The 12,739-nt window shown below is 37.2% G+C and overlaps 1 protein-coding gene across 1 annotated transcript; it reads right to left on the bottom strand.

The window, feature by feature from the left end:
- Positions 1–808: 808 nt before the first annotated feature.
- Positions 809–12,727, bottom strand: LOC124099949 (calaxin-like). The gene is made up of 5 exons (XM_058582884.1): positions 11,776–12,727; positions 6,506–6,661; positions 4,750–4,854; positions 3,484–3,635; positions 809–879 (listed from the first exon to the last, which is right to left on the bottom strand). Exons 1-5 carry the CDS (start codon positions 11,831–11,833, stop codon positions 862–864), a joined length of 489 nt encoding a protein of 162 aa, XP_058438867.1. The 5' UTR covers positions 11,834–12,727; the 3' UTR covers positions 809–861.
- Between the last annotated feature and the right edge of the window lie 12 nt (positions 12,728–12,739).

Below are 12,739 nucleotides of genomic sequence, written 5' to 3' on the forward strand. Positions count from 1 at the left end.
ATTTATGCTATTGCTCTTTTCACCTATCAGTCTCTTAAAATTGGAAACTTACCTTTTACGCATGGCTTTTTTTCTACACATTTCCAGACAGAACTAAAATTTGGGGTCTAGGAAATAAACTACAGTAGGACAAATAAGAGAAAGGAGCTTAGATGGATAAGAATAATTTAGCAACATGCAAGTTAATTTGCAAAATCACCCTATAAGTTATTACAGAAAATAAGAGTTACTTCCTACATTATGTTTGAAAAGTATAATTGATCAAAGGAAGAATAAGGAAATTTTATGAGCCAAATCAATTACTGGGTTGATCTTTCAGCTCAGAAAATTTGTCAGATTCATACATGAAAATTCTTCTTGAGCACAAATAAAATGGGATGGGGCCACTTTATTTATGATTGTCTGAACTTCAGCAACGGGCTACAGCTACAGAGATCAGAGTCTAGCAAGTACTAATTTCTGACCCTGTTAAAATGTTCCCTCAAGCTAGGCATGGTAGCACACACATAAAATCCCAGCTGTTTGTTTGGCTGAGGCAGGGGGATTATAAATTCCTGAACAACTTAGTGAGACCCTGTCTCAAAATAAAAAGGACTGGGGATGTAGGCTCAGAGCTAGAGAATTTGCCTGAAGGTGCTGGGTTCAATCCCTAGTACTATAAATAAACAAACAGATAAATCAGACTGGGGATATAGCTCAGTGTTTGCCTAGAATGTATGAGCCTTGGATTTGATCCCCAGTATCTTAGACACACACATACACACAAAAGTTCCCTCATCAAATTGAGCTTTTGGCATTTGTAATATACCTGTGCTGTTGGCAAACATGGTCCAAACACCTCCAACAGAAGTCTGTCTTCTCTCACTGCTTTTTCAAAGTCTGCAAAAGATACCTTGCCATCGTTGTCATAATCCTAGACAGGAAGATGATTTCTTGATAAGTGATATAGAGCCATTTTACATTTTGCCATGGAAAACAGCTGTTTAGACTAAAAGGTTCACCAAGTAAAGCTGTAAATTCACACTTTTGAAGACATTATTTACCTAAATCAGAAGGTACATATTATTTATGGATACCACTTAATTTTATTCCTATTATTCTAATAGGAATATCCAAGTCACCTTAGCAATATAAAATTTAGCCTTATCCTTAAAATTACACTTGAATTGGGGAAATAAGAAAAAATAGAAGAATTCTATTATTTTACTCCTTTTGTGATGAAATAGGTGAAGCAGAGCAGATTTTTCAAGCTTAATTTTTTTTTGTAGCACTTGTTCCTCAAAAGATCTCTTAGTTGGGAGCCTATTGGGTAAAAAGGATAGAAGTGAAGTTGCTTTGTTATGGATCAGGTCACCAGGAGTTACAGCAGTAGCTGCTCAGGATAGACTAGAGTCATGAGATGAAGCCTGCAGATCACTGCTGGGTTTAAGGATGGTTGAGATCTGGATAGGTAGAGGAGCCACCTGAATTGACAGCAGGGTATAAGTCAGTAAAGCTTTCATGACAAGGCTTAGGATATATTACTATATTGTGCAGGTAGGGAAAATACGGAGAACTTGTGTGTAGATTATGGATGCCTTTAACTGATTAATTGAGTTGGGTCAGATGAGATGAGTCCTTGTTTTTTCACTTCTGGGCATGACTTCATCAGGGTTGCTGAGAGTTTTTAGTTGTAGATGAACACAATACCTTTATTTCATTTATTTATTTTTATGTGCTGCTGAGGGTCAAACCCAGTGCCTCACACATGTGAGGCAAGTGCTCTACAACTGAGCTACAATTCCAGCCTGGAGTCTTAATCTAGAGAAAAATTTGAATACATTGTCAAAAAAAAAAAGTTTATTGCAAAAACACTTCCTTGGAAAAAAGAAGGGGATGGGTGGTGCTGGGGAAGCTACTGTCTCTGAAGAAGTAATCTACACTCAGCCCTTGCAGCAGATTCAGAGTATTTCTGAAAGAAGAGGATACTCTGAAGTTTGCCTTAATGGAATCCTTGGTTGCTTTCCTGAGTTTCAGAGTAATGTCAGTGGCATGGGCCAGTGCTGCCTTGGATTCACAAAACCTTACTGTATCCAGGGTGACAGTAAGAAAAGCGTAGAAGTCAGTATGTCCATAGAAAAGAGCTACTATTGGTTTTAGTGAAAGATAAATTTTGTACAAGGTTTTCTAATGTGACATTAGGTAAACCTTTTTATACTTCAGTTTTTGTCATCTGCAAATGGAGATAGGATTATTTTGAGGATAAAATGAATCAATACATTAAAGTTCTCTGGAGAGTCTGGCATATATAGCAGGTATTCTGTAAAGGTCAAATATTTTTATTTTTGTTATTTTGTTGTAATGAATACTTCGATGGATTGTAGGGGAGAGGTCATGAAGACAAAATAAAGTGGACCCGATTTTACATGAACTGAATCTGGCCTCCCCCTAAATTAATGAGGTTTTACTAATAGTAAAATATTTTAAGGAATAAAGTTCATATTTATGGGCTGGGATTGTAGCTCAGTGGTTGAGTGCTTGCTGCGCATGCGTGAAGCACTGGGTTTGATCCTCAGCACCACATAAAAAATAAATAAATAAAACAAAGTGTGGGAGGCCAAACTAGCACGTGACCGCATTTGTCTCCTCTTCTGATTGGTTTGGCATCTCGGTTACTCTGTGATCTGGTTGCCTACGTAAGCCAGACAGTAGCCCCGATCTTAAAGGTCCAGTTACTGTGTCTCATTCATGAGCGTGCCTTCCTACATCCCCATGGCGTGGAGCTATGCTCACCTGTTCCTTTATAATATTACCCCTTGTCCTGTTTGGGTTGGAATGTTCCATGGAAACGCCCTTTTTTCCCTTCTCTTACTCTGCCCTTGGGTGTGGCCCTTCCTAGATGTCAGTCAACCTGCTGACAGTGGACATCATGAAGATAGACTCAGCCCTCTGAAATCTGACCCCTTGCCTCATTTGAATAGCTTCTCCTCAATAAAAGGGGTCAGCACATACTCGCTCTCTCTTTCTGCAGACCCTTAAGGTCAGAGGAGCCATCACAGCACACCCCGCCCCACAAAAAAAAAAGTATTTCTGTCTCTTGTGTGGTTATTTCACGCAGCCCAGTTCTCCTGGAGTGACCCCTGAGTGTTTTAGTGGCATGTAACTAGGCAAATGGCGTCCCTGGTGGGCGAAAGGTTTGAGTGTTTAAGTCGCTGGGAAAGCGACAACAAAGATTTAGTGTCCATCTACAATTTAAAAAAAAAATTTTAAGTTAATATTTAGGACTGGGGTTGTGGCTTAGTGGTAGAATGCTTTCATTCCATCTCTGCTCATCTATCAGCCAGACACTTTTAGATGAGCAGAGATGGAATCATGAGATGAATAGAGCAGAGAATAAACAAAAAGACCTGACGTTCATCAATATAATTTAAGGAAATTAAATTTCTTAAGGTTTATGCAACATCATCTTGATTGAGTATATGCATTACAGTTTTTCAGTCTTACCATTTTCTTCAGTGCTATCTCTACCAATTCTTTTACTCCTTCATCATTCTCTTCTTCAGACGATTGTTGATACAGACTGTTCTTCAACATGTTGAATATTTCCTCTCGAGAAATGTAACCATCTCCATTCAAATAATAAACTTCAAAACAGACTTTTTAAAACATAAGAAGTTTAAAGACTTGGATGAGAACCGTTAAATGTCATTAGTCTTCTCCTTAATTATTTCAACATAAGATACCAAAAGAGAAAAACAATTTATCTGCCATATTATTACTGATAGTAATATGGTAGGAAGTTATGTGGTAGGAAGATTTTAGAATAAAGAATCTTTGTTACATGTCTTTAGATATTTTAAGCAATTCATTTCCTTGAAAATTCCATTTAAAATTATTCCTATTCTCTTTCCAGGGTTCCTCTCCCCAAATCCTGATGCCAGAGGAGTAAAACATAGGAAATAAACATCATACCAACAAGACAGACTGGAGCCGCTATTAGGAAGATAATTGGGAGACTGTCCTCTTTGTGACTCTAATGTTATTTTTAATAAGTAGGTGGCTTCACTTATAACACTCCTATCTTTGGGCTTGCACTGTCTTCAACCATTTTCCTCTGCTCAGTTGTCTAAAACAAATCTAACAGCAGAGTATTAGTGTCCAGTGGTTAGTGTGTGTTTAACTTAATCCTGTGCCAACCCTCATGTTTTCTTTGATGAAAAGATGAGGAATGGGCTGGGGATGTGGCTCAAGCGGTAGCGCACTCGCCTGGCATGCGTGTGGCCCGGGTTTGATCCTCAGCACCACATACAAACAAAGATGTTGTATCCGCCGAGAACTAAAAAATAATAAAATAAATATTTAAAAAAAAAGGTGAGGAATGGCCTCAAAATAACACATGAACAGACCCACATCAGGGGCTGAGCCCAGAAGCATCCTCAGAAGCCTCAGCCCTGCCAGCTGATCAGAGTTGACACAAGCCTGACCCTTAGCTGCTGTTCTTAGCCTGGGCTGTAAGCCAAAGAATCATTCTAGGGACATTTGAGCATTATGGAACCAGGGAAGGAAGTGATTGGGGCTCTAGCACTTGGGACTCTTCCATGACCTTACAAATAGGCCACCCATTTCATCTGGTCTGTTTTATTTTTTCAAGCTGTTGTGAATAACTTTTGCAAAGTTGTTATAGACAACACTGATTTCATATTTTTAAATGCATAAGCATTCACTACAAAATTGATGATATATATTATTAAGGCAGTAATTCCATCTTACATTTCAACTTTTCTTCAAATGTCCCTCGAAGAAACACTGACAATCCTTTTACCCATTCTTTCACATTTATGGAGTTATCATTGTCTTTGTCAAATGCAGAAAAGACTAAAACAAACAAAGAAAAAAGAATGTTGGTATGTTGTAATTGAGATGTTTTGTAACTTAACTGTGTGTGTGTGTGTGTGTGTGTGTGTGAGAGAGAGAGAGAGAGAGAGAGAGAGGAGAGAGAGAGAGAGAGAATAGATAGAAAAACTCCCACATTGAGGAGGAAAAACGGTTTTGGTCCAATCACCCAGAAAGTGTCAAAATTATTGGAAATGTGTTTTCCCCTATACACTTAAAACAAAAAGTCATTCTGTTTCATGAGAAAGAATGTGCTTCATTTTTTATGTTTTATACAGTCACAGCGGGGCCAAGAAGACAAACAATGTAGCTAATAAGTGACATAATTTCTATTCCTAAAAATTTGTTCCTATGATGCTAGGTAATCTGGTCATAAAAAGTGGTGGAAATTTTGCTCTAAAAAGTTTCCAAAACTACTTGAAGGTAAATTATTTAAATAATACACTATTTTAAAAATTGCCAGTGAAATCTTGATATTATACTGTAGAAGATAAATTAAAATGTTATTTACTCTTTTGGAGATGATAAATATGTTAATGATTTTGATTATGGTAGTTGTTTTACAGGTGTATACATATGTCAAAACTTACAAAATTGTTCACTTTAAAGATCTGTTACTGAAACTAATTGGATTACACTATTTCTTATTTCAAGTAATATAATTTTTGATTTCTAATGAAGAGTCATTATCATTTTTATACTGATACATTCTCCATTTTTTTGAGGAAAAAGAGGTCAATGAATAATTTGTCTGTAATATATAACCCCCAAAACATCATGATTAAAAGCCACAAGATGCTTCTCTTTTGAGAATTTATTTATTGCTGATTATTTCTCAAAGCCATACAGCTATGGAGACATGAAATTCTGAGTGAATTTGTATTAAAAAAAGCATCTTTGGGGCTGGGGTTGTTGGCTCAGTGGTAGAGCACTTGCCTAGCGTGTGTGAAGCTCTGTTTGATCCTCAGCACCACATAAAAAAAATAAATAAATAAAAAATAAAGGTATTGTGTCCAACTAAGACTTAAAAAAAAGGCATCCTCACAAATGGATGAAATTGAAGGACATCATGTTAATTAAAATAAGCCTAACACATAAAGACAAGGAGTATCACACATTTTCTCTCATATGTGAAAACTAAAAAAACCCCAAAATCTCAAAGTAGAAGAGATGCTATATTTGGGAAGGGGATGGTATTGAAAGAAGGAAGGGTGGAGGAGAGAGAACAAGAGGTTGTGGAAGGGGTAGTGGTAGACATGATCAAGGCACAATATGTTCATATATGAAAGTGTCACAGTGAAACCCATTCATTTGTACAATTAGTGTGAGTTAATTATAAAAAATTTAAAATAGTAGTTTTTAAAGAAACCATCCTCATGGGACTGGGATTGGGTTCAGTGGTAGAGTGCTTGCCTAGTAAGTGTGAGGCACTGGGTTCGATCCTCAGCACCCCATAAAAATAAATAAAATAAAGATATTGTGTTCACCTACAAAAAAAAATGTAAAAAAAACCATCCTCACAAACAATTACCTATTTGGCAATGAAAAAAGTTCAGTCTATGATGAAAATTGAATACATATTATGTAGTTTCCATTCAGATTGACATGTTTTAGTCTGTTAATGACTTCTTACCCCTATCCATCAATGTATCATCAGTCATTCCAAATATGTTGTTCAGGATCCCTCGAAATTTGTTACGATCTAGCCCAGTATTTCCAGATTTCCCACCAGTTCTTCCCACCACGCTGTAAAAGAGTCTTATGAGACATTCTACTTCACTTCTTTTGACTGTAAAGTGAAAATACAAATACAACTTAGATTTAATCATTGAATTATTTAACCTAATTACATATATTTTACTAAGCTACTATTTTGTTCCTTTAATGCTAAGTAGTCTGAAGATAGGGGGACAAAGAATGATACAGACTTCTTAAGAGCTTACACAATTAAGGTGGGCCTAACTCAGAAATTCTTAAGACAGTATGTAACTGCTAAATTATGTAATATAATGATCACTAACATAGACATGTGAAATTGGTTTGGTGGAGGGGAGTTGGGCCATTTTCTTTCTTTCTTTTTCTTCTTTTTTTTTGAGAGAGAGAGAGAGAGAGAGAGAGAGAGAGAGAGAATTTTTATATATATATATATATATATATATATATATATATATATATATATATATATATATATATATATATTTTAGTTTTCAGCAGACACAACATCTTTGTTTGTATGTGGTGCTGAGGATTGAACCTGGGCTGCATGCATGTCAGGCGAGCATGCTACCACTTGAGCCACATCCCTAGCCCCGAGTTGGGCCATTTTCATGGGAGAAGTAGACTTTGAACTGGGCCTTGAAGGATGTATATAGTAATTTATTTAGGAAGGAGTGTGTTGGAGGCAGTAAGAAGTGAATTTTATGGAAATTGAATAACAGTTAATAAAAGAGGTAGAATTAGGGTTGAGATTGAACATGTCTTAATGGGAGTTGGGAAGAAGTGATAAGGTAGCAGAGGATTGGCTGATGGGAGAAGGGCATTTTTTTCCCTTCTTTTTGATAACAGAGATTGAACTCAGGTATTCGACCACTCAGCCACATCCCCAGCCCTATTTTTTATTTTATTTAGAGACAGGGTCTCACTGAGTTGCTTAGCACCTCACTTTTGCTGAGGCTGGCTTTGAACTTGTGACCCTCCTGCCTCAGGTTCCCTAGCTGCTGGGATTACAGGCATGCACTACCATGCCCATCGGTGAGGATGTAGGGGGAAAGACACACTCATACATTGCTGGTGGAGCTGTAAATTGGTGCAACCAATCTGAAAAGCAGTATGGAGATTCCTTAGAAAACTTGGAATGGAATCATCATTTGACCCAGCTATCCTACTCCTTGGAATTCAGATACTTAACAGCTCCTGTCCCTAACCCATTAAGTCTAACCTCTGGATTCACAATTCTGACAGTACATCAGAATCACCTGTGTATTTCTTCAAAACAGCATTTTACTAAGTCTGGAGCAAGACCTGTGTATGTGAATATTTAAAAACTTCAGGTTAAAACGGACAGATCTGGTATTCACAAAGTCCTGTTGATTTTCGGCAGCATCTCAGGCTCCCTCCCAGGTTTTCTGTCCTTATTTCCACCTTCTTGGCCAAAGCCCTGTCCTGTCACTCCACTCCTGGCTTTAAGACTTCTCACTTTTCTCCTTTGATACAACTTTGCCAGATGAATTTTCCTAAACCATTTTGACTACCCCTGATCTCTTGTTGCAAAATATTTACTGGCTTAACCCCAAAATTCTCAATCCCTGGGATATAAGAGTCAACTGAGCTCTTGTTTAAAAGTTGATTCTTGGGCTTACTGTTAGTAATTCTGATTTAGATCTGGAACAAGTCCTAGGAACCTGCATAGTTAATAAGCATGGGGCAGAGAAGGGGTAGATTCTCTGAGGTGGTCCAAAAATGAACATTACGAGAAATACTGCTCCTGTTCAACAAATATTTTTCCTCCCTTTGGTAGGAGTGATCAGAGATACATTTCACAATATATATGAATTTTGGTAAGGTATCTGACAAACTCTTTCATTCTTATAGATATCTAGCACAATGGTAGGCTCTCAATAAATATTTGCCAAGCAAATGATAAAACACTGTCACTTGTAAATGGAAGTACTTGTCAAATTCAGGACTTAAGTTGGAGAGGTGAAGAAATATGTGAAATAAGAGTCACTTCTAGATGCCAAATGATCAGTTAAATAAAGCAACATGAAATGATTAGGTTTTGAAAGTCCCCAGTGTTATCTAATACCTGGAGTGAAAATTTGGGACACTTCTAGAGACTTTTAATACATCTAGGGTGGTTTTACATTTTCAATTAAAATCTTTTTGATTATGATGGTATAGTTAATCCTGTAATTATTATATTTATATTTGGAATAAGAAGTATAGTCAGGCTTAACTATAGAACGTGTAGGCCTAGCGTACAATGAAAAAGCAAGTCTCTTGTTCAGAAACTGTGAGCAACCGAATATTAAATTATAAATGGGGCCCAGTGAGAATGTACAGTTTGCATACCTGTGAGGCCATACCCTTGAAGTGATTATTTACCTGTTTCCCCCACTAGATTTAAGGTAATTATTTGGAAAAGGTGAATTATTTGTGCCTCCAAAGCATCACCCAATGAAGCTTTCTGAAATGTTTTATATCTGTGCTGTTCAGTTTGGTGTGCTGTTCAGTTTGGTAGTTGTCACCCACATGTTGACCCCTGAAAAGTGGCTAGTGTGATCAAGAAAATGGATTTTATTTTAAACCAGTTTTTACATGTAAGTAGTCAAAAGCAGCTAATGGCTACCATATTAGTCAGTGCAACTCTAGAGAGCAGAATAAAGATTAATATGTACAAGTTATATTAGCTCCAGAACATAAAACATTCTAGATCTGTCTGAAAAAAAAAAATTGGTATTTGCTGTGTGGGAACAAATTCCTTTGTGAGGTCACTGGAGGTTGTTGAGAGCCACAGCCGAAGGGGCCCCAGCAAACTTCCAGCTGCTGGCTGATGATTGGCTCACAGCGGCCCCAGCAACATCTAGCTGATTGGCTCCTCGGCCCCAGCAACATCTAGCTGATTGGCTCCTCTGCGGTGATGCTCATTGGGCTGTTTCCCTGCCCTTTCAGACCACGGAGCTGCTCATTGGGGGACTTTTTTGGCTCCGCCCACGTGACCCAGCCAATCGGCCTCAAGAGCAGGAGGATTGTGGGAGGTGGAGAGAAGCTTGTGTGGGAGAGAGAGGCTTGTGGAAAGCCGGTGGTGGCAGTTGAGGCTCTGAGGGTTTTTCCTGAGAGGCTGTTTTGTTTGGCGTGTGTGGTTCTAAAAATAAAGTTAGTTTCTTTTGACAAGTGGCTCCTGATTGTGCCCAGCCAGACTGCGGCAGGAGGTAACTAGCTTTCTGAGGAGAGTCGCATGGTGGAAGTTGTATGGACTAGAAGAGTCCTTCTGATCAATGACTAAATTATGAAGATTTCCACTTGAGGTCTAAAGCAAAGCCCAGGAGAAATCACTTCAACATTTTGCCAAATGAGACAATTAAAATTTTGTACATCAAAAGAAATAATAAAAAGTCAATCCCTGTGAGGTTAAGATAATTACTCCCTCTTGTTAGCTCCCACCATTCCTACCCACTAACAACAAAATTTCAGTCACAAGACCAGTGTCTATCCTGGTCTCAACTGCAGTGAGTCAAGAACTGAGCTAAATTTAAGGAGTCTTTATTGTGCACTTACTATGTGAGAGCAAGCTACATAGAAAGAGCACAAGGACTCTCTGAAATGCTTATCAATAGGGTTAATTTGAGAACTAAAGATAATATTTTAGTGTAGTCTACAGCATCAGATTCAACATCAACTTTGCCAGAACCAGAAAAGTCCACTAGCTAACTTTTGATAAAAAGATCTAATTTTGGTTTCTAGTACTGAAAACTAGGAAAATATCACATACCCTATTGGGTTTGTGCTTAAAATTTAAAGATGCTTAATATAAACCACTTAGTACAGTGTCTCATTAAGGAAAAGCTCAGTAAATACAGGTTATTTGTGATCAGAGTGTAAAACAGTTAACTATTCATTCAGGGCTTAAGTTTTTGCACAGGAATTAGTGTCAAAAGCTTTGAGAAAACGAAGGAATCCAATACCTTCTTTTTTTTCAAATACAGTACTATGAGATATGGTTCTGATCAATTATATATTCCTATCTACAGATCCCAGCAATTGCTTTCAAATAACAAACTATAATATCCAACATATGGCTAGCAGACATTGCTAAAATAACTTGATTATTATGGGGGAATTGGATTTTAAAAATACGTAAAACTTCCTTTTTAAAAAATATTTATTTTTGGTTGTAGATGGACACATTACCTTTATTTTATTTATTTTTATGTGGTGCCAAGGATCGAACCCAGGGCCTTGGACATACTAGGCGAGCATTTTACCCCTGAGCCACACTCCAGGTCCCAAATTTCCTTTTGAATGTTCTATGACTCAGGCTCCATTAAGAAAGAAATGACAGTAATTATTATACTCAGCACTGGCTAAATCTACAGAACAGATATTAAGCATGTAATATATGTAAGCAAGATTGGTAAACAGATCCTTAGAAGTGCCTGAGGAACTTCAATCATATAAATCCCAAATGGAAAACTGAGTTAAGACTTCAGTGGAAGTTGTAGGTGGTATTATCCTGAGGTCGTACAAGATGAAATGGACGTATTCCATAATGAGACTGAAATAATGAGTCTGTGGCTGAAATTAAGTAACTTCATGAATGTCTAACAGATTGAGAATTATCAGTCAGGACTTTCAGTCATATCCGAGAAACAAAACTGTTAAGATTCCTTGTTAAAGTTGATTCATGGCAAGGCTTAAAAAAGTGTTACATTGAACTAACTTTAATAAGCAAATATTTTCTGTGTGCAAAGTACCATGCTGTTTTTTAAAAAATTATTTTTATTAATTCTGGAGTAGAGCAATCATTCACCATTGAGTTTTGTGCCAGAAAATTCAGGGAATTGGCCAAAGTAAACCTTTATACTTAAAAATTTTTCATTAAATTTCAGTATGACTAAAATAAAATCAGTTCTTAGTTGTCAGATAACCCTTTCATATGATGCCATGTAAATCCTCAAGCTCTTCTTCTCACATACATTTTAGGATACCCAAAGGTTAAAATATTTTGTTTAGTATAATTGCTTAATTGCCTATTTTTAATAGATAGCCAAAATAGTACATAGAAGTAGAGGGAATCTATTTTAGGTTTACAAAGCACTTGTTAATGTCCAACTAATGTCTATTGATTTTTTAATTTGACAGAACCAATGTTCAGGCAGTATAGGATGTCTGGTCAGTACTTACAGCTCTTGACAGTTTTACTGATGGGTTCCACCAGTTTCTTCAGAACCCTCTGATTCATGTTGACTGTGGCTCCAGCACACAATAAGATTCCCCAGATAGTCAAGCTCTAAGCCTGGGTGTCTTGAGTTACACTGATAGCAGAGGTCACTACTCTAATCTCAGACACAATGTGACCATGGCAACTAGCCAGCAACCAAACAAAAGGTTTCTAAGCAGTTGAAAAAAAAATATGCAACAATGGTTGCCACCACTTGGGATATATGCAGGAATTTCATTAAGGTTATTTTGATCTGAAACGTTATAGTAATTCTAACATCTTTTCTTTTGGGCTAAGTATCACTTAAAGTTGCATTTCATATTTTTGCCATTTATATTATCAGCACAAATCAGAAATGTTTTTCCACTTTATTTGAACATAAAATAACTAAGATCACAACGAGCTTATTAAGTTGAAATAATTTTCTAGGGCGTCAACATTTCCTTCAAAGGTTATAACCTCCTCTAAACTCTAACCAAGCACCCTTATGAAATCCAAATGAGAGGCTTCAATCTGGGAGCTTCTAGGATGTAAAAACCCACTTTCATGCCTCCTATTTAGACCTGACTGACTAGCTAGCAAGAAACATGGTTAGGACAAAGCTGAACTCATATGTCTATTTTAAAATCCACGCTACCTACTAGTCTATGGTCTGTTGGCCTTCACCGTAGTAAGATCAAGAAAATGTACTAAAATGATTTCTAGAATTTTGGATGCAATATTCTTATGGTACTAGAGATTAAACCCAGGGCCTCACAAATGCTTAGACACACATCTTTATCACTGAGCTATATCCTGAGCATATCCCCAGCCCTAAGATACAATATTCTTACCAATTTGGGTAGGGTGGGTCTTAGGGATTAAACCCAGAGCCTCATATGCTACCACTGAGCTATACCCCCACCCCCCTTACTAGATTCTTTTTTT

This window comes from Marmota monax, unplaced genomic scaffold (genome assembly GCF_021218885.2).
Source record: "Marmota monax isolate L192 unplaced genomic scaffold, Marmota_monax_Labrador192_F-V1.1 WCK01_AAM20220418_F8-fsc00264, whole genome shotgun sequence".
NCBI lineage: Eukaryota > Metazoa > Chordata > Mammalia > Rodentia > Sciuridae > Marmota > Marmota monax.

Coding starts and splice junctions, on each gene's coding strand:
- LOC124099949 (XM_058582884.1), bottom strand. CDS start 11,833: ATGAATCAGAGGGTTCTGAAGAAACTGGTGGAACCCATCAGTAAAACT. Junction 6,662..11,775: donor CAGTAAAACTGTCAAGAGCT/GTAAGTACTGAC, acceptor TTCACTTTACAG/TCAAAAGAAGTGAAGTAGAA. Junction 4,855..6,505: donor TGATACATTGATGGATAGGG/GTAAGAAGTCAT, acceptor TGTTTGTTTTAG/TCTTTTCTGCATTTGACAAA.